This window comes from Bombus impatiens, unplaced genomic scaffold (genome assembly GCF_000188095.3).
Source record: "Bombus impatiens unplaced genomic scaffold, BIMP_2.2 scf_0321, whole genome shotgun sequence".
Classification (NCBI taxonomy): domain Eukaryota; kingdom Metazoa; phylum Arthropoda; class Insecta; order Hymenoptera; family Apidae; genus Bombus; species Bombus impatiens.
This window is the reverse complement of record NT_176740.1, coordinates 1,232,776-1,251,918: the sequence shown is the minus strand read 5'-3', so window position 1 is coordinate 1,251,918 and position 19,143 is coordinate 1,232,776. Positions and strand designations below refer to the sequence as shown.

At 39.4% G+C, this 19,143-nt stretch overlaps 1 protein-coding gene across 1 annotated transcript in view; it reads right to left on the bottom strand.

Moving 5' to 3' along the window:
- Positions 1 to 19,143, bottom strand: part of LOC100748253 (serine/threonine-protein kinase NLK) — a gene marked incomplete at its 5' end in the record, with an annotated part of 235,578 nt that overhangs the window by 23,613 nt on the left and 192,822 nt on the right. The window contains 5 exons of the mRNA XM_012385466.3: positions 357 to 450; positions 3,953 to 4,154; positions 7,035 to 7,223; positions 7,684 to 7,893; positions 8,054 to 8,139. Of these exons, the coding sequence (XP_012240889.3) occupies positions 357 to 450; positions 3,953 to 4,154; positions 7,035 to 7,223; positions 7,684 to 7,893; positions 8,054 to 8,139 (781 nt within the window). The remainder of the gene's footprint in view (positions 1 to 356; positions 451 to 3,952; positions 4,155 to 7,034; positions 7,224 to 7,683; positions 7,894 to 8,053; positions 8,140 to 19,143) is intronic.

Below are 19,143 nucleotides of genomic sequence, written 5' to 3'. Positions count from 1 at the left end.
TCCTCTGCATTTTCTTGTTTATTCACTTATTTTCTTTGTTTCCTTTCTAACCCTGCGCGAAATTCTAATTGGTCTTGGCTTTTTAATATAATTGGTCGTTCAAAGGAGAAAGGATTCGGTGGACACTGGTGATATCGAGGGTAGGGAAAAATTCAGTGAAAGGAGGCTCTTCGATTCTCGAGGACCCGGTCTCCTCGTTCTTATCTTAAATCTTTCCCTACTAACCAAGCCGAAACTTGGTATTCCTTTTCTCCTATATCCTAACCTACATAGAGTCGTACCCTGCTTTTCTTTATATTTCCTTTTGTTATAATCGATCGTTTTATAATCTGGACGATTCGCCACCTACGGCTTACCTTGCGAAGCTCTTGAACGCCGCGGACTGCGGATTTATGCAGAGCGGCACGCGCGACGTGTTCAGCTGTTCCGCTATAAATTTGTGCATTTCCTCTGAAACAGACAACGTCGGATCGTCGAGTGAATTCTGGGTTCTGTATCTCGACAGTCCTGGAAATTAGGAAGGCGAATACGAAGGTGGATCGAAGCGGTCTAGGTTCTCGTTTCGCTCAAGGGACCACGTCGTTCCTCGCGAACCTTTCAGGGTGTTCAATCGATGGGAATCGTCGATCGAACGTTTTACGCTTTATTGCGCGTTGTCACGCGCACAGTTTACTCGTGCTGCGACACGTGCCTGGAAATATCTCGTTGGCGAATGATGATATCGATGAATCGAGCAGTCGAAATTGCGAACGATGTATGCACGCGAAGAAGAGATAGAAGCTTCGTTTAGTTCTTCAACTCCTCAATTCGATAGAGGAAGAGGCAGAATTTAATGGACACGCTTTTTATAGCTTTCTCGGTTACTTTTCTTTCCGTATTCGTGGTCCTATAGAAGTTTATAAAAGCTCTTTCCCAGTTCTACATCACCTTACAATTGGAATTTTTCTGAAACGATTCGATTTACCGAAAATTTGTTCTTACATTTGCGTTTCTGTACATTTCCGACCTTCTTTGAAATTACAAAATATTCTTCGCAATAGAATTCTCAGTCCACGATATGTTTCTAAATGTTCTACATGCACGACTACAATTAGGATAATACAACGAACATTAACACTCAACCAGCTCTTCGTGTGCGGACGATAATAACAAATAAAATACAAAATTACAAACTTTCCAGAAAGCGTTCTGGCATCCATCGAGAACTTCTTTGTTCGTAGCTATACGATTCGCGCGTTTCGTCTTACGACACCTTTCTTGGACACGTGCAGCCGTCCGCGACTGTTCCAGTCGGAACAACTCGACAAACGCGATTACTCGTTACGAGCATCGCATGCCTGTCGTATGACAAACTCGAATGCGAAATCAAACGCGTTAGACGCGCCGTCTACGATAATTGTACGAGTTTATTATGTGGCGCGAGCTCAATAGGCGTAATTTAATGCGAATTCGTGCCTCTGTTGGCGTTTATAGATCGAACAAAGGCGCTATATTTTAAAAAATGCACGGTAGCATGTATCCAAACGGGAATAATTTCTTATGGGACCATATAAATCTAATATACAATTGTACGTTTTATTCTACGTACGTATTACGAAGATGAAATTTATAAAAATGCAAGATTACGAAAAATCTAGGAGATTTTTAAACGAGGCAAAGAGAAGACCCCTTTTTCGTGGATTTAAAATTCGATGGAATGTGAAAATTTGGATGGAATGTTAAAAAACATTTAAGAATTCACAAAAGAAATTTGATCTCGTGTATTGTATATCTATCTAAACACGACAAAGATGAAGCGTATTTCTAACAAACTTAAAAAGAAAAGAAGTTTTATAGAACGGTCGAGTATAAAAGATATTTTTCATCGATGCAAGTACGATAAAGATAAATACGTATACCTCTAACCAATTTGAACGTCAATTCCGAGTTTAATTTCATATTACAAGCTCGCTAGAAGATTTCTGAATACAAATTACTCGTACTATATCATTTTCCATCCGACAGCATGTTAAGACGATAAATGCAAATGGCAACACGTGGAATAATAGAAAGACTCATAAAGTAAGAGATTAAGGAGAAATTTAAATATTAAATATCTTTGAATATCAGAGTTTTAAGCACCCTAAGACATCTGGAAAATAAGTTTCTCGAAGGGGATACACAATTCACGCCGAAGTAGCCCCTTCAGTCAGCCTAACGAACGAATGGCGTGCAATTTTTAACCGCGATATTAGACCCAGTTTCTCCGACGATTACTTTGGAAGAAAGTCTGCTGCGATAACTAGTCGGACCCCCACTGATAAACGATGATTTATCGCGGTCGTATTCGCGAACGCACGCAACAGTCTATCGCATCGTTGTTCCGCGTACGGTTCCAGCCACGTGTCCAAGACGTTTACTATTAATAATCCAGCGTGAGTCACACCGATGCATTTTTCTCTCCAGCTGAAAACCCGCGATTAATACGGTGTCGTGTCGCGCGAGCTGCTCGGAAAATCCACCCTTTCGATAATAATTCTTCGCTCGTTTCCGCGCTTTATTAGCAATCGTTGAGAGTATCTCGTTATCGGACCACGAATACGGTTATCAGTTATACGAGTCACTATAGCGCAAAATTAAATCGATATGGTCGATAAAATACTACACTCACGTAACTATTGGTACTAATACAAGTTACTAGTATTCATAAATTCGGTTATCGTATAATACGTAGAGGGGAATTGCAATTACTTTTTCTTATTCATTATCTAATTTAAACGTGACGCGTGAATCCGAAGTGAAAGCCGAATCTGACACTAAAAACTACAACCCTAAAAATGAGCGTACGAGAGCGTCGAGTAATTTGGAACGTTGGTTCGATGGGTGGGTGCAACTGTCTGAAAATCGTGGAATTCTATACCGTGGAAAATTCACGAGCTTCGTGGGTTACGGTACGGTTTATTAGCACCCTTCGAGAAATCGATTCGCGTTATTGAATCTCTGTTACCCTGCGGCGCAAAGTTTCTTCGCTCGATGTTGATCCAAAGTTGCTGAACGGTGGGAAAATAAATTTGTTTTTCTGTTTTACGGAGGAACTTGATATCGAGAGTTTTCGGTGGCTATTCGTTCCGATTTTCTAGTTTACTTCGATGGCGATAGGGAGCGTCTTAGATAGTTGGCGAAAGATCTCTATAAAATCATCGTCGAGCGAAGAAACAGACCTCAGAGCTGGTAGAGTGGGACACACTTTTTTCTAGAAAATATCAAAATAGCGACTATGAAAATCTACTTTTAGCGATATTCTCCGCCAAAATCGGACAATATCCTATCTACCAATTGTTCCTGGCGTGGCAGCTTTTCAACTACATCCCTCAGATACTCTGTCTCGTGAATCCGATATAATCTAGGTCGCTCTTCTTATGTTCGATCATGTTCCGATTTTCGTGTTCCACCGAACTACGATCTTTCGTCCGTTATTATAAAAAATCATCATTCGCCAATCGATATATTTCCAGGAAGAAGCTTCACATATCGTGTTCAACGACAAAATCAGCATGAAAAGAAAATTATATTCGTTAGAATCATTAGGTTGGTGTATATGAAATTTTCTCTTCCATTTTCAAATTTTAATTGTACGTAGTCTCTATAAAATATCATACATAGCTAATGAAATAATAATCGATAATATCACACATTTAATAAAAATGTTCATGCGTTTCGATTTCTATCATAAAGCTTCTTAACACACCGAGTAAACATAATCCATATCAAACGTCATTTCTCTGATTCCATGTCTTAATAGAAAAATTGAACGCTATCAAACTGTCAAATTCGAACTTACAAAAAACAAAACTTCGTACGCGCCAACCTAATAAACTCCGACTTAAGCTTAACGTGAAATCTGTGTAAAAATCATTCGATATCGAAGTATCGTTTTTTAAAGTACACGTTCTTCGATCTGTACGATTCTTACCTTTCACCTGCTGCACAGTGGTGAGCTTCCGTTCCCAGAGATCGTCGAACGGATGAGACGTGGCAGGCTCGAAGTCCCCCGTGTACTGTCTCAAGCCTCCGCTGGTCGTGTAACAGCACGTGCACATGCACGAATGATATCTCAGTCTCCCCTCGTCCAGATAAGGATGCGCCAGTGCATCCACCACGGTGATCCTCTTGTCCTGCGAGAAGTTCGTGAACGGGGTCAACGAACGATCGATACACGACGCGAAGCCCGCCTCTCGAAAACGATCGATCTCGGCCGACTCCGGCTATTTACGGGGACAGTTAACCGTGTTAATCTCCCAAGAGGTAGGAAAAACCCGAGTTCCAACACGGTTAGGGACGAAAACGAATTTACGGCCACTGTTCGAACGGATTGCTCGACTGAGATCGCTAACTAATTACCGGTTAATCGTTAATAAGTTTGTACGTCATCGTTATTTCCAGATTGGAACACGTAGATTGGCTTTAGATTAGAAAAATGGGAATAATAGATTTTAGAAAAGGAAGAAGAGATTGTTCTTCGTTAACACTCGAACTACCACATCAGTCAAATTGATTGGTTTTACAATTTTATTTTTAAATTTCTACTTCGTGTTATATTTTTTCCGCAATGATGTAATAACTTTTGTAACGGTAACTAAAAGAATAATATAACGAATTTTATTTTGTTTTTTATGTACTCGAACTCAAAATAATTTTGTATTAAGGATCCTTATACCAATACCAGTAGGAATGGCCGATACTTGTCAAAGTGTAAAAGGATTCTGCAATCTGTTTATCGAACCCTAATTAACCAGTTTCCTCGTTTTGTACAACGTCCCACACGTTCTTCAAATTTTTACTTCGTATCATTCGATATGACGATATCAGTTATCAGGAAAATTCCGGATCGATCGCTAGATCGCTAGATGCTAACACTAGAAATACCACAGCAGCAGATAAGATTGGTTCTACAATTTTATAAACGTATCAACCCTCGTGTAGGGATAATGGTCCCAGATGGATTAATAATGTCAAAAATGTACTATATAACATGAAATTCCTTTCGTAAGAAAGTAAAAAATCATTAAATATAAAAATATTCCATTATTACGTATTTTTTAAAAGCCCAGACATTTTCACTGGTTTTGGTAGAAATAGCTTCGTGTTAACTATCGGTAGTTCTAGCGTTAAAGAAAAGGAGATTCTTTTCATTGATTTGAAAATATCTACGATATGGAAATTCCTCATCCGTTGACTTATTCGTTGTCGGATTACGGATCTTTATTAGCGAATTTACCGTTATGGACTCGACCAAAGAAATAGAATAATATTTGCGCGAAAACATTATTTTACGTTAGGAAATCCCTTGTCCTTAGTTTCAGTTCTTTTGTTAATTCACCCTTCTCGCTTTGAAACACGCTCTACATAACAAAGTCCTTGGCGAATCGAAACTAAGAACCTCAGAGTTAACATATTTCATCTGCCGCCTTCAACTTTCATCTTTATCCCCCTTCGTTTCTTTCCATTCGAGAAACTTCAGATTCTAATGAAGCCTCGACGAAACCAAGCTTCCCTGTTGTTTCTTAAACAACGACGATCTAAAATTACGGAAAAGTATCGGAGCAACGCTGTAGAAAGAACGAAAATCCACGAAAAGTTTCGCAAATGGTAATAGCCCCGCAGTTTTAGTTTTACGAACGATGAATCAACAGTTTCACGAGGGGAACGGTTTTAACGCCTTCTGAAAGCTACGTTGGAACTTCATCTCGATTATTCATGCCTCCATTTTATTCTCTGTTTGTTACTGAAAATGGCCACTCGAGTGGCCATTATTCAATCCGTTCTGAGCGCTTGATGTCTTAATATCAACCGAGTTAAAACGATCACACGCGGTTTTACAGAAGTTAAGCGTGTCGTACGAACGATCTAAACGTAAACGAGAGTTCGAGGACGAGATTCAGGAAAGTAGGCTGCGTTGGCGTATTCCCGTGCTTTAATAACTACTCGACAACCTACAAAGACGGCTCCGATCTCGTTCGAACGAAGCCAATAACTGCCGAGACTGTGTTGGTTTTACCGAAATCCTGACGAATGTGGCGGCTGCCAGTTGTAAAAGCTACGTGTTTCGATCTACACTCTCGTTCACAAGTATTTTTAATATTCTACATTGCGCGAAATTGACAATGTTTTCGCATCCGCCTAAAGAAAGTGAGATAAAGTTGAAAAGCGATTTATCTCGTTCGATAATTATACAATACACGTTTTTAGCGTGTGTGAGAACATCGAGTATCGTAAAACGCTTATGAACCGGAGTGTACACAATTTCTTCTGACTTTTTCGTTTCTTCTCTTTTCGCGTTTCTCCTTCTTTTTAAGCTGGACAGTCGACAGTAAAGATTTTATCTCGACTTTCGTATTATACAAACATCATGTCCGCCAGAATTTTACTATGTCGCGGTCGCCGCTCGAAATATTTTTTACGAACTGCCACGCGAAACTTTTCACGGTCTTTTGTTCTTCGACATTTTGCCGTTTCTTATTTTGTTAATTGAAAAGATCGGTTGTAATTCGTTCGATGTACAGTTTCGTGAACCGTTGGAAGTTTCTCGAATGGAACGATGACGGAGTTCGATGACTTATCGCGTCGCCACGGATGTTGATAAGGGCACATCCTCGCTCGTAACTTGCGCGTCTCTCTTCCTAAACATAACTACGAGTTTCAGAGTCGATCTATCATGCAGCATGGTAGTAGCTAGAATAGTTGTTGCAAAGAAGTTGACCAACTTTCGCAGTTCCTCGCTCAAGTTTCTTCGCAACCGGTATATCGATTATCATTTTTAACGACAGATTCGTTCGTTTGAAGAAAGTCTGTCGTATTTATCGAGTACAAATGTTAGCAAAATGTACTCGCAACTTCCAGTCGTGTTTAGTGCTGTTTCCTAATAAAGTCGTACACCTATACGAGCAAGCTTTATACTCGATATATTCTATGCTCGACATTTCAATCATATAAATTACAATCCTATAAAGTCGGCACATTATGTCGTAACGATAGCTGAGCGTGATGAAACTTACGGGATCGAAGACTAGCATCTGGCAGAGCAAATGGACAGCCTCGTGCGTCGCCTGGCTGCTAAGGGTGTAGAGGGCCGTCAACGAGGGTGGCTTTGGTGCGCGCCTCAGCATGTGAGATCTCGCACCCTCGCACGCGAACCTCATGTCCTCGAGGGTTGGCGTGCCCAGCAATTCTGTGATCAGTTCCAGCTGCAAAGCGAATGAAAATGTTCTCGATTTTAGAACCTGGTCTTCTCCTTCCTTCGTCACTTTCACTCTGGCCGCAGAAACTTTGCACGTATCGAAAGAAAATAAATCGTTATACTCGGAGAACAGGCAAGATTCTCCCGCCATTTGTCGTCGTAGAACTTTGTCGATGATGATTGTTGGTGGATGAACATACTTTTACCTGACAGATCACTCCATTTTCGTAGAGTTTCGTCGCAAAGTACAATAGCAAAGGATCGAGGAAATTGCAATTATTGTTTGCGTTATGAAATTAACTTATTCGCATAGAATTACAAGAGAAATTGGCGATACACCGGTGAATTTAAAACGTTCACTCGTGGCACGGATATTTGCGTGTATTTGTATGAGAAACGCGTCCAATTTTCAAATAAAATGTCATCGAAGAAAGCGAAATTCGTTAATTGTTGGTTAAAGGACTAACCTGTTGCACAGGACTCTGTGCCTGAAAAAGTATCCGCCGACGAAGAAGCTCGCCAAAAATGCAACCGACACTCCAAACGTCCACGGCTGCGGTATAGTGTCGCGCTCCCATCAGGATTTCCGGTGCGCGATAATACTGCGTCACCACTTCCTGCGTCATGTGCTTGTTCTGATCGGGTTCTTCCACTCGGGCCAAACCGAAGTCGCAGATCTGCTCGCGAATAAGATTCATAATTTTGTCGTTATTAATTCCGTAGAAAGATCGATGGTTTCCCTTATTTTCTCGTTTATTATTTTTTTTTTACGTTGATAGCGAAGAAGTTTGGAAGATTTAGCCAGCTTAATCACTTTGTTTCGGTTAGTTTACTTACCTTTAGTACGCAATTGCTGTTCACGAGTAAGTTCCCTGGTTTTATGTCCCTGTGCAGGATTCTGGCTGAATGAAGGTATTTGAGGCCTGAAACAAAAACGGATTATACTTAGTACGAGAATTCGACGATTCTTAAGTTCGCAGGTTGCCAAATCTTAAACTTTCTACGCTCGTGGATTTGAAAATTCAGACATCTTGTAAACTTCCAGATCGTTAAATCGTGAAACTTTTGAACTTCTACTTCTGAATCATAAGTCCAGAAATTGTTCAATTCTCAGATCCACGAGTTTTGAAGTTCCTGCATTCTTAGATTCTTACACTTCCTAAACCTCTAAACTCCCGGATCTCGAATTTTGAATTTCCTAACTTTCTCAATTTCCAGATCACTCAGAAGCTCTAGAATGCCTAAACGAAGAAGTTAAAAAATTCATAAATCTGTAGATTCACGGATCTTAAAACGTCTTATGACGTTTCCGTGGTTCTTAATTCTCAAACTTGTAACTGTCAACATGCCAAATTCCCAACTTGCCAAACAACAAACCGATATTTCAAAATGTCGTATTTCGCAACTTTTCAAATTAAATTTCCAATTTCCTAAGTCCTCGAACCCCTAAAGTCTAAAATAGGAACCGCCTCTCTCTATATATTTCGAATCCTGTACCGAATTCCTCGCAGCGCGGTAACCAAGCCACGTTCCAAGACAATCAAACTTTCCGACGAGCCATTATCGTTCTAAAACCTGAAAAGACACGGATGTTTCTCATCGAGGAGGCGAAACGCGCGACCTCGATTTTCACAAAATTCCTGCGCCAGGTCGTTAGAGCCTCTTCACTCGACTCGACAAATGCGCATACATTCACCGCAGATTATCCACCGAACATATCCTCGTGACATACCAATCCGTAAAATTAAACTATTTCCTACTTTCGGTGTATAATATAAGACAAAACAATTATCATAGTAACATCGAGAATCTATCCCTTTGTCGCATAAAATTTCGAGTAAGAGATATGCGCGGTTCTAAAATTTCAAAGTTTCTCTATTCCGGCTGGCCAATTTTTTAACGTATTAGGTTGTCCGAAAAGTTTCTTTCGTTTCATAAGCTGATAATAAATGAGCCATAATAGATGAATAATAATAGATGAGTGATAATAGATAAATGTTCAAAGCAAATAAAACGCCTACGATGATATCGACCATGCTCAAGTTTGCACCAAGAACGTGTTTATTACAGGTTTAATCAAATTACAATTTCTGTTTTATATTATTTTATTGAATTAGGTATGATCCATTTCGTTCCATTTTTATTATTATTGTTCGTGCATAATTCAATAAACTAATATAAAACAAAAAACATTGTATTATTTCCTTATACGACGAAAGAAACTTTTCGGACAACCTAATATAAATTACTTTAAGAGATGCTACCAGCGAAGAATGTACAGCAATTCCATTTCAGGAACTTGTATTTATAAATTCTAGAAACGCGATCCCGATAATTTTCGTATATGTGCAATTTTGTATTCTGCATCGAGTTCGAAAATTTTAGTTGGTAAAGAAAACGACATATCGTGCGTAGCAATTTAACAATTAGCGATGTGAATGCTATAATGAATGAAATGATATGGAAATATTTTTTGTAGTCACGGTACTTTTAAATTTACCGGATAAACGATAGCGATATGAGTACAGAGTCGCGCTGATGGTTCATGGAAACAGGATTATTAACATTTTATTGAACGGAACAAGTGGGACGGTGGGTCGCGTCCCCTAAGTGCTCGTCATCGACGACAAATTGCATCGAATCGCGAAACGTCCTTCGTCGATGGTAATTTCGCACGGTGCGCGCGCCGAAAACCTGTTTTAAATTGAAATCCGGATCGAACAAGAAACCTGTCCTTATTATCAGCGAGAAAAAGGAGAAAAGAAAAAGGATCTTGCGAGGATTCTTCTTCCGACATTTTTATATTCCAGTTTGCTCCGTCTTCTTTCTACCTTAATTTAATCGACTTTGAAAATTAACCCGTGAACGTATAAATTATTCTTCGGTTTGTCAGTATAAAATAATTCAATCTTCCTCGTAATCACAAAAAGAGCGCAATTAGGTACAAAAATAGATATGAAGTTTAAAGAATGCTCTTATAACGCAACACAAAAAATTACATTGGACACTCTGTTTATTTCCTGCGAACGCGATTTCTCTTCCTTCGCTCCTATTTTATTTTAATTCGTGAAAGTACCTCTTAAATTTCCTACTATTTTTTTTATTAAAACACTCCGTCCACATACCTCGGCATAAAATATCTCCAATCTACGAAGACAAATGGTCAAACCAAATAAAACGTTTACGATATCGAGCATGCCCAAGTTTACACCAAGAACGTGTCTATTACAGGTTTAATCAAATTACAAAAAAAAAAAAGAAAAGAAAAATCAATTTTCATTCCTCGTTATAATATACGCCAAACGGAACTTTGAATAACTGATTTTCTAGAAGTCAACCATTAACATTACGTTCATCGTATTCGTATATTAAAATCAACGCTGCTCGAACTCGCATTCTCACCCTCGTTCACCATTCTTGGTTCCCCTTAGTCGCGAAACCGCGAGGCGAAACGATATGTGTTCAAGGCAGCAACGGGGCTGGGGGTTTGTTATACATAAGCTGGTACGGGGGATTGAAATGGGGGCGCGAGTTGAATACAGGACAGATTACCGGGCCGCCCCTCGGAGGGTTTACGAAAAGGGGTGGCAGCTTGACTAACGGACGTCGAGTGTCGCGGAGCTGTGGATAAACGCTCGTGTAATCCCTTCCAAATGGACACGCGTGTCGCTTGCCAAACATTTCATCTCGAGTAACCGTTTCATGGGAGTAATAATTATTTCATTGTCGTTCCGTGGAATATTATTCAATTTCACGGCGGTAGAATATTATTGAATTCCTTCCTCGAGAAGGGGATGGGTGGAATTTTTTTTTAATAAGAATAATTTTAGTTTCTAAATGGAGTTTCGTACTTACTGGCTTCCGCGTTCCCCATTATATCTTTTGTCGGATCGTCTGATACAATATATTATTAGCGAGATTTATTTATTCGGAATTATTCAGACAAGTGGATCCTTCATGAAGTTCAGTTACGATTAATTACGATTTTATGCGTGGCTTTCACGAATACAGTTGTACGTATTGTTAAATATTGAATTAAACTTATTAAGAGTATTTAGAGGGAAGGTTATACTCGTAGAAAACAAGCAACTAGTAGTACCTTCGTTTTAATAAAATCCTAGTTTAGTAAAGTCCAATTAGCTTAAAAACTCGCAGAAAATATAAAATGGCCCGTTAAAATCTACTTTTAAAATTCAATTAACTTTCCGCGTGTAACGGTACATATCCGAGAAGGAATTCCTTATTTAATGCTTCGTACTTAAAAATGCTACTAGATTAAACTTAAAATTTAAGGCACAATTTGTCTTACGTACAAAGTTACTTACGAATTGCTTAATACGTACGTTTTGCGCGGTAGACTTTAAAAACCACTTTAAACAGTTGGTTCCTTCTTAAAAGAAGAAACATTGATCAACCGTATTTCTTCCTCGCGTAAAATTATGAATGCAATTACAAAGGGATCAAAGATCAAACTTTCCAGAGAAAGCACAGCACGAAGAATGGAAAATTTTGTACACGCGCGACGCTAAGCCAGTTATTAACGCATCATACTCGTACCATCTACGTAGCGCGTTAAATGCGCACTGTGCAACGTTATTCGCGATATGTAATGCGCATTACGGCCACGGTACTGAACAGTGTCACTCCCTTTCGCGTAATTATTTCGTCGCCAGTTTCTCGTGCATCCCTTTCTTCCCTTCGCGAAGCTCAGTCTCGACGCGACACTACCGTGGATGGAGACCGATCGAGCGAGAAACAGAGTCTTCATCGTCGTCGACAGGCGTGTAAAAACGTCAGCCTTTTCATTCTCGCATCCTGGCTGACGAACGAAGAGCATCGAGGAAAAAAGCCACCTGACCGATGCGAGGGGGTGGAAAGAATCGCCGGAGAAAGGGTGAAGGAACGACGGAGGTGAAACGAAGGAGAGACCTGAAAATGGACAGCAACGAAGAGAGGTACACAGTGGTTAAGGGTAGGTTTCCCGTTGAAGGGTGAAGCGAGACAAGGAAGCGTACGAAGAAACAGGGTGGTTTTCGAAGAATCGAGAGTACAGTAACGCACGAAAGTATGCGAACACTCGTAGAAATATTTGATGAATACGTGCAATACAAAATATATAAATATAACTAGATACGTAGGTTACGGAAAAGATTTTGAAATTTCATTGGAACTGCAACGAGGTTCGATTATTGCGATCGTACTGGTTACGTTTCAGACTAATGCGAAACCTGATAGTCAAGACAATTATCAATCGCACCGATAAGCCTAAGTCAGTTTTTATAATTTTGTTGTTTATCGTCTGTTGGATTATTTAACGTTTAAGACAGCTGTTCTTGTTGCAGATGAATATTTTTACGAAACGTACGTTTGCGATAGATATTTTTAACTTCTATGTACGCTTTTACATGTGTTCCAAATTTTATCGACACAATGATCGTGGCAGCGCGTTTCGTTACAGCGTTAATAAAATTTCCACGTGTTTTGTACTACGATACACGCACATCAAAAATTTCCTATGGCGAGAGTTGAAATGTTTTCGCGAGCAAACTGTAGAAGAGTACGGAGAAAAAGAAGGGGAAGACGAAGGGTGAAAGTCGGCGTGGAAGAGAAACAGGAATGACACAGTCGGGGGTGGTGAGGGCAAGGGAGTGACGAGGGGCTGCAATAAGAGCAGAAACATCGGTGCCAGATGAGTGTGCCGTGAGTCATGCCGCATTCAGACCTCGACTTTTCTCTCTCCGCAATAAAACTCGGTAATATTACCGGGGTAATCTGCCCCGTGGGTGCGTCCGGTTGCGAATTCACCCGCCGGTAATTAAAGTCTCTCTCTTGGTCCCATCTCACTTTCCACCGCAGGACTTCGCACACCCTCGCACTAATAACTCGAGACGCGGGGTGGTTATCCTCGATGCACTTGTTTTGTCGATTCTACGAGTGAGGTAGGATTATTATCTGGGTTAGCCGAGCTTCGACGTCTTAAAATTCAATCTCCAGGCGTACATAGAGTAATGAAATGTCGTTGTATATTATGCGACGGCATTAGCTTTTGATATAATAGCGAAGGAACGAGAAACTATCGTGCACTTGGAGGCTGAGCAAGAAAAAGTGTTCTCGTGTGAACGAGAAAACGAATGGATCTAAACCTTACGGTAAGATCGTTTGAGTCAACGAAAAGTTATTACGTGAAATATAATGAAACATACAACGAAATATAATGAAATATACAACGAAATAAAATCCATAAAGATTTTAACGAGTTGTCGATGATTTATCATAAGTCATGCATGTTCATCGTACCTCTCTGTTTCCGCACGTTCGTTTAGTTTATCGGTTGTATCGGCGCGTGTGAAAATAAATTTTTACGATAGTGGTTAGCCACAAGGTGAATCGAATTTGCGCTTCGCGTGACTCGTTCGAATTCGTTGGTTATTCGCTTTTGAATCTTTTACGCGGTGATTTTTAGACGCCGCTTGTTTTAACACCGGTAGAATTTTTAGGTAGCAAGCATGGCGGATTTTCGTGAATTTTCTTCGTTTCGATGTTTGTTTTATATTTAGCGGTTTCGACACAGTATAAATATGCATACTTTTGGCTGCGCGTTTTTCATTGCTCTAACGAAGGGAATTCATAGCGTGTACTGCTTTAGTTGGTAACGTTTGGAGTTCGATTATTGTCCAGCACACGATACAGTCGATGGTATAACGATATACGAGCCACTAGGAAGCCAAGCTGATCACGATTCCACTTTTCATTCATTTCTTCGTTTCACTGCGTATTTAATTCTCATTATTAAGATTTAATTCTCATGGAACAAACGATACGCTCGCATAAGTTGATTGGTCGAAAGAGATGAGATAAATGGTGATAAATTCTAAAATATACTTAAAAGACAGCGTTTATAACATCATCGGTTTTCTGTACTTTTCAATTTATGAAGGTGATTAATGTGGCTTCTGAACAATTCATATAGAAATCTTTTAACCTGCTGACGCTGTGATGGAGTATGATATACCACAATTATTAATCTTACGTATTTTTCTCCTGCATCGCGCTTTTTTATTTCAACAAGTATTTGTTCTTGCATATAGTAATTACGAAAGCAACTGATAGTTCATTCTAGGTGATAGAAGAAGCAACGATAAGATACAAGGTTCGTGTCATAAAAAAAAAAAGAAAAAAAAGAGGAAACTAACAAATTTGCCAAGATCGTGCAGCGGAGGAAATCCTTGACGATGGTTATAATGAAAATTGTCTTCTGCATTATGTAACTTTGACTATCTTCTTCCACCGGCCGCATTCATCGCACGTGTCTACGAAAATAAAACGTCCCAGGGTTTTCTACGAATATACAGGGTGTCACCTGTCAAGCGGCCGACGTGGCCTTACCTTTGCGGCTCGAGGACGCGTGCAACTATTGTTCGTATGAAAAAAAAACTTCGATTCAAAGGGAGATGCTCCGCGCCGGGATGAATTGTTCCGCAAATGCGGGTGTTACGGGCGGACTTTTAAGATTGACCTCGTCTCCTTTTCTTTTCTTTTTTTTTTGTCTTCAGAATATAAAAGTCAAGGTATCTTTGTTTTATCTTTGTTATCGATAGATTGCGGATTTGTATGCATTTCTGAAAAATTTCAAAGGACAAATGTGGAGAGAACACGCAAAGTTACATAAAATATGCAAAGTTTAACGCCTATTATAATGTTTAGTAGGTAAAACAAATTCCTGTTTGGGTTCCATTTCTTCATTTTCCTTTATAAATATATGAATTTTCACGAATATCCGTAGTCTAGCTATCGAGTGGAAGATTACAGCGCCGATATACGTACTTTTTTCCCCTTTCCTACACGATTGAAGTTTCTTTTTACATATTTCTTTCTTGGTATTTCTTTTTCTCCTCTGTTAATGCTGCGAGATGTTTTACGTTTGGACGTTACGTAACTTCGATTTGCAACGTTCTAGCAGACTGCATGCTTTCTATTTGCAGTGTCGTCTGACGTATTCTCTTCTCATCGTCGCATGTAATAAAGAAGTCGTATTTAACGTTACTATCGAGTTTTAGTTTCCTTTGTCGTCCGAGTGATTCAGAAGAAACCTTGCGGAAGTATTTAATTCGACATAAAAGTTTTAATTAATATCCTTTTCGTCGATCTTGATATTCTCTTTCATCGTAACATTACCAAAAAAAAAGTGCATATATCTTGCTTCCGTTTCGCATTTATTTACAAATTCGTAGCACATTCAGCGTAACGCGTTCGTAGAACCATTTTCTTAGATCAACCTCCTTTAGTGTACGTTCCAAATATTATCAGATTTATATATCCTTCGGTTCAATTAATCACCGTCTCCTCGAATTCCAATTAAATCCCAAATAGTTTCTACAAAATGACATTATAATTTTTTAAAATTCCAAAACGTTTCCCACTGCCCCCTCCGTCGATTTCTCCTAACGTATACTCCAAACATTATCGAACATAACACAAAGTTTTTCAAATCCCACTAAATCCTTACGAAAGCGATGCTAAATTTTTTTAACCCGAAATCCGCACTATAACGTCCACAGTACAAACTATTATATAGTGTATTATTATATAATTGCATTCATTATCGTAAACAAAAAAGACAAAAATAGGAAGAACTTTAAATAATCTCGTAGAAAAATCTAACGCTGCTCTAAAAAAATAAACAACGAAATTTCCCACTTTCGACTCGGTCCAGTCAGACCTGTTACCGGTGTTCTTCGTTTCATATCGCCACCGACAAAATTCGTTTCCCGCGACAAAACGCGTCAAGCGTATTGTCGACGCGTATCGACTTTCACGCGTCACGCCGAATCGCTAACGTTTTAATTATCAGTCGCGTTACGTCGCAGGATTCCGGCATTATGCGTGGCCGTTACATCCCGTGAGATAAATAACGGCGACGGATTAACGTAATAGAGTGATTAATCGGACGCAGCCACGTGCTCGACGCTGGATTAGAGCGTTTTACGCCAGGAACTTTACCGTGTGCTAGCTGGACAGCTCGGATCACCGCCGCGATGAAACCAGTTCTAATGGCTACACGGAAATTCCCAATCTCTGACGGGTTACCGATGAAACGTTGTTAGCTAGACACGCTCTGCTATTGGAAAATGGATCGCCCTGCTTTCGAAAATTGATATTAGTATAAGGAATTACGTGTCAAAGGAACGATACACCTGGCACTGTTTCGTCAATTATCGTTCCATGGCAGATTCCAGTCAATTTTAATTTATCCCACAGAGAATCATACAGGGTGTTTGTTTTTTCGTGATTTTTTTGTTATTCAGATAGGAATTGGAATTTATAACTCGATTAGTAATCGTTAGTTTTTGCTCTTTTCGTTTCTCTCAAATATGTATTTTTTTTATATTTCTCGTAATAAAGTCTGGCTTCTTTGCGGCAGAGAGAATTTAAGATTTATTACAGTTGATTCGTATACAAGTAACTCGAGGTCTGGGAAGTATTAATTATTACGAACGAATGATAAACTATTAAGACACTTCGTTTTGTTTCGTCGGTTATAGCTTGGTCGATAATGACAATTTTAATGTGTTCGTTAATTTTATCGATTCAAAAATCATCTACTGAAATTTGATGAGAATATGCATCATTGTCGATACGTATAATTTCTCTTTCTTAGAACATTTCAAACTCGCCTTGCTTATTAAAACAGGATTAAGATTGGCGCATAAAAATTGAAGGAGCGCGGCAAAAGCATCGCGGTGGAATACGCGACTTTCGAGATACTATTTTCCCAAAAAGTTCATGGTTACGTGTAATAAATTTTTATGAAAGAAATCCAGTCTCCTTTAAGAAAGCGCGTTTCTCTTATACAGTTGCGGTTTTGAGAAATGCGCGTTGAAAAATTTGTCGACCCTCCAGCACGGGTATTTATAGAGAGATATTTCTATCCGCGTGAAAATAGTATCTTCTACCTTATGCGAAGGTCGTCGACCTATTTGTTCCCGATTTCCCGACTTTAAACGACGCTTCCTCTCGAGCAGTCTCGTAAAACGTCTCCATTAATCGTGACTTAATCAAGTGGAAGGAACCTTCGGAAAACAAACGCATAAGTTTGTCGCCAGTCATCGACTAAGATTTACGTAGTCCTTGCCGCGAAAATATGGAATCTTTCCAAAGTTCAAATTGGTCGATCAACTTTTCCTTCTCTCCGTTTTTACATCTTTCGTTTTTACAAGTCTCTTTTTAAATATTAATTTAATATCAAATATTCAGATTTCCATAGTTGTTTGTCACAAAAATATGGAAATCTTCCAAACTTCCAGTTGAATAATTAACTTTTCGATAATTTCTCTTCTTACAGATACTGTACAGCATTTATTTAGTCTATCTGGTAGTGTAGAAATTTGACTTGGTTTTACATAGTTTATAAACATAAAATAAAATTGGAACTAAACCAACGGGTGACTGTAACATCACAGAGACACAAGGCACAAGATTCTTTCGATATATCTTCTCTTTCTTTTTAAATATTCTATTTTTCCAAATATTCTTTCCATTGCACTACGTTCATCTATTCATTCGTTCGTTGTTTCGTTCATTCGGCCATTCATTGTCGCTCTATTTTTTTTTACTATCTTTTTTTTTATTCTGAATTCCATTTCCTTTTTAAATTCGCTGAGATATTAATCAAGATTCTCTTCGAATTTACATCGCATCCATTAAAGACCGATCCACGTTAAACGTTCCGAGAACGAGACAAAAATGGAAATTTCAGGTTTCAGGTGGTTTCGAGGGAAAAGACCGCGGTTATCGGCCGCGCTGAAAATAATCTCGCGACAAACAGCTTCTCTCTTTGTTTACGATGTAATTCGGGCGACGCGACGCGGCGAGATTGCGCGCGAGTTTCAAAATTAACCGCAAGGTCAACGGAATCGACCATCGAGTGGCGATCTCCGTGCGACACGGTCGAGGCCAGTCTCCGACATCTCGAACCGCCAACATCGAGATTCCAACCTAATCGATTCCTCTTTTTAAATTGTTCTGTAACTCGTGCCGCTCGAATCGTTTGAATAAAACGATCTTTTATATCCTTACACGTTATCGGAAATTTAGGAAGTTTTAAGTGCCATTTTTTATTTTCATTTATCTTTAGTTTTTAATTTAATTTAATTTAGTTTAATTTAGTTTAATTTAGTTTAATAAGCTTTTGCGCGTATAGCGAGTATCGTATTTTTCATATAAAATATTCGCACAACTAATAATCCAGTCGAAACCATAAAACGTTCCAACAACTCTCCATTCGAAAACCAAGTAGCCTCCAAACCAAATCCTCGAATAGCAACTCTCAAACCCTGGGAATCTTTCAACCACCTCCGTTCAATTAAAAAAAAAAAAAAAAAAAAAAAAAAAAAGAGCCTGCTTTTCAATACGCAATATATTCCCACCATCAAGACGACGAAACCGCAATTCCAATTCCACGACACAATTCTTCTAACTCGCTCATAAATATACGAATCTCGTCCACGACACGCCGCAAGTAGTTCAGTTGCTTGCTGCAATCTCGCGCGAGTTCCCGCTAACCTGTATATTTTTTCACGCGCTGTTCTTTTATTCCTTATTCTCGTTCCGTTCTGTTAAGGTATCCCTTACATTTTTTACCACTGCTCGGGTGATGATCATCCACGACACACCACAAGCGTATTATAGTTCCTAGGAATGATTTCGCGTGAGTTCTCGATAACGGTTAGGAAGAGAAATCGAGACCAAGTGGGAATATAAGCGATGGAATACGTCACGCCAGGACGATTTTACGTCGGTCTGTGGCAGCGTTATCGGGTTCATCGCACCCGAAGAAGCCGGCTATGCGTGCCGTTCCCGCCGCTCGATTCCTCATTTCTCCTCTCCAGGGACGATGAGGTCGCCGCGGCTACCAGAGGCTAACGCAA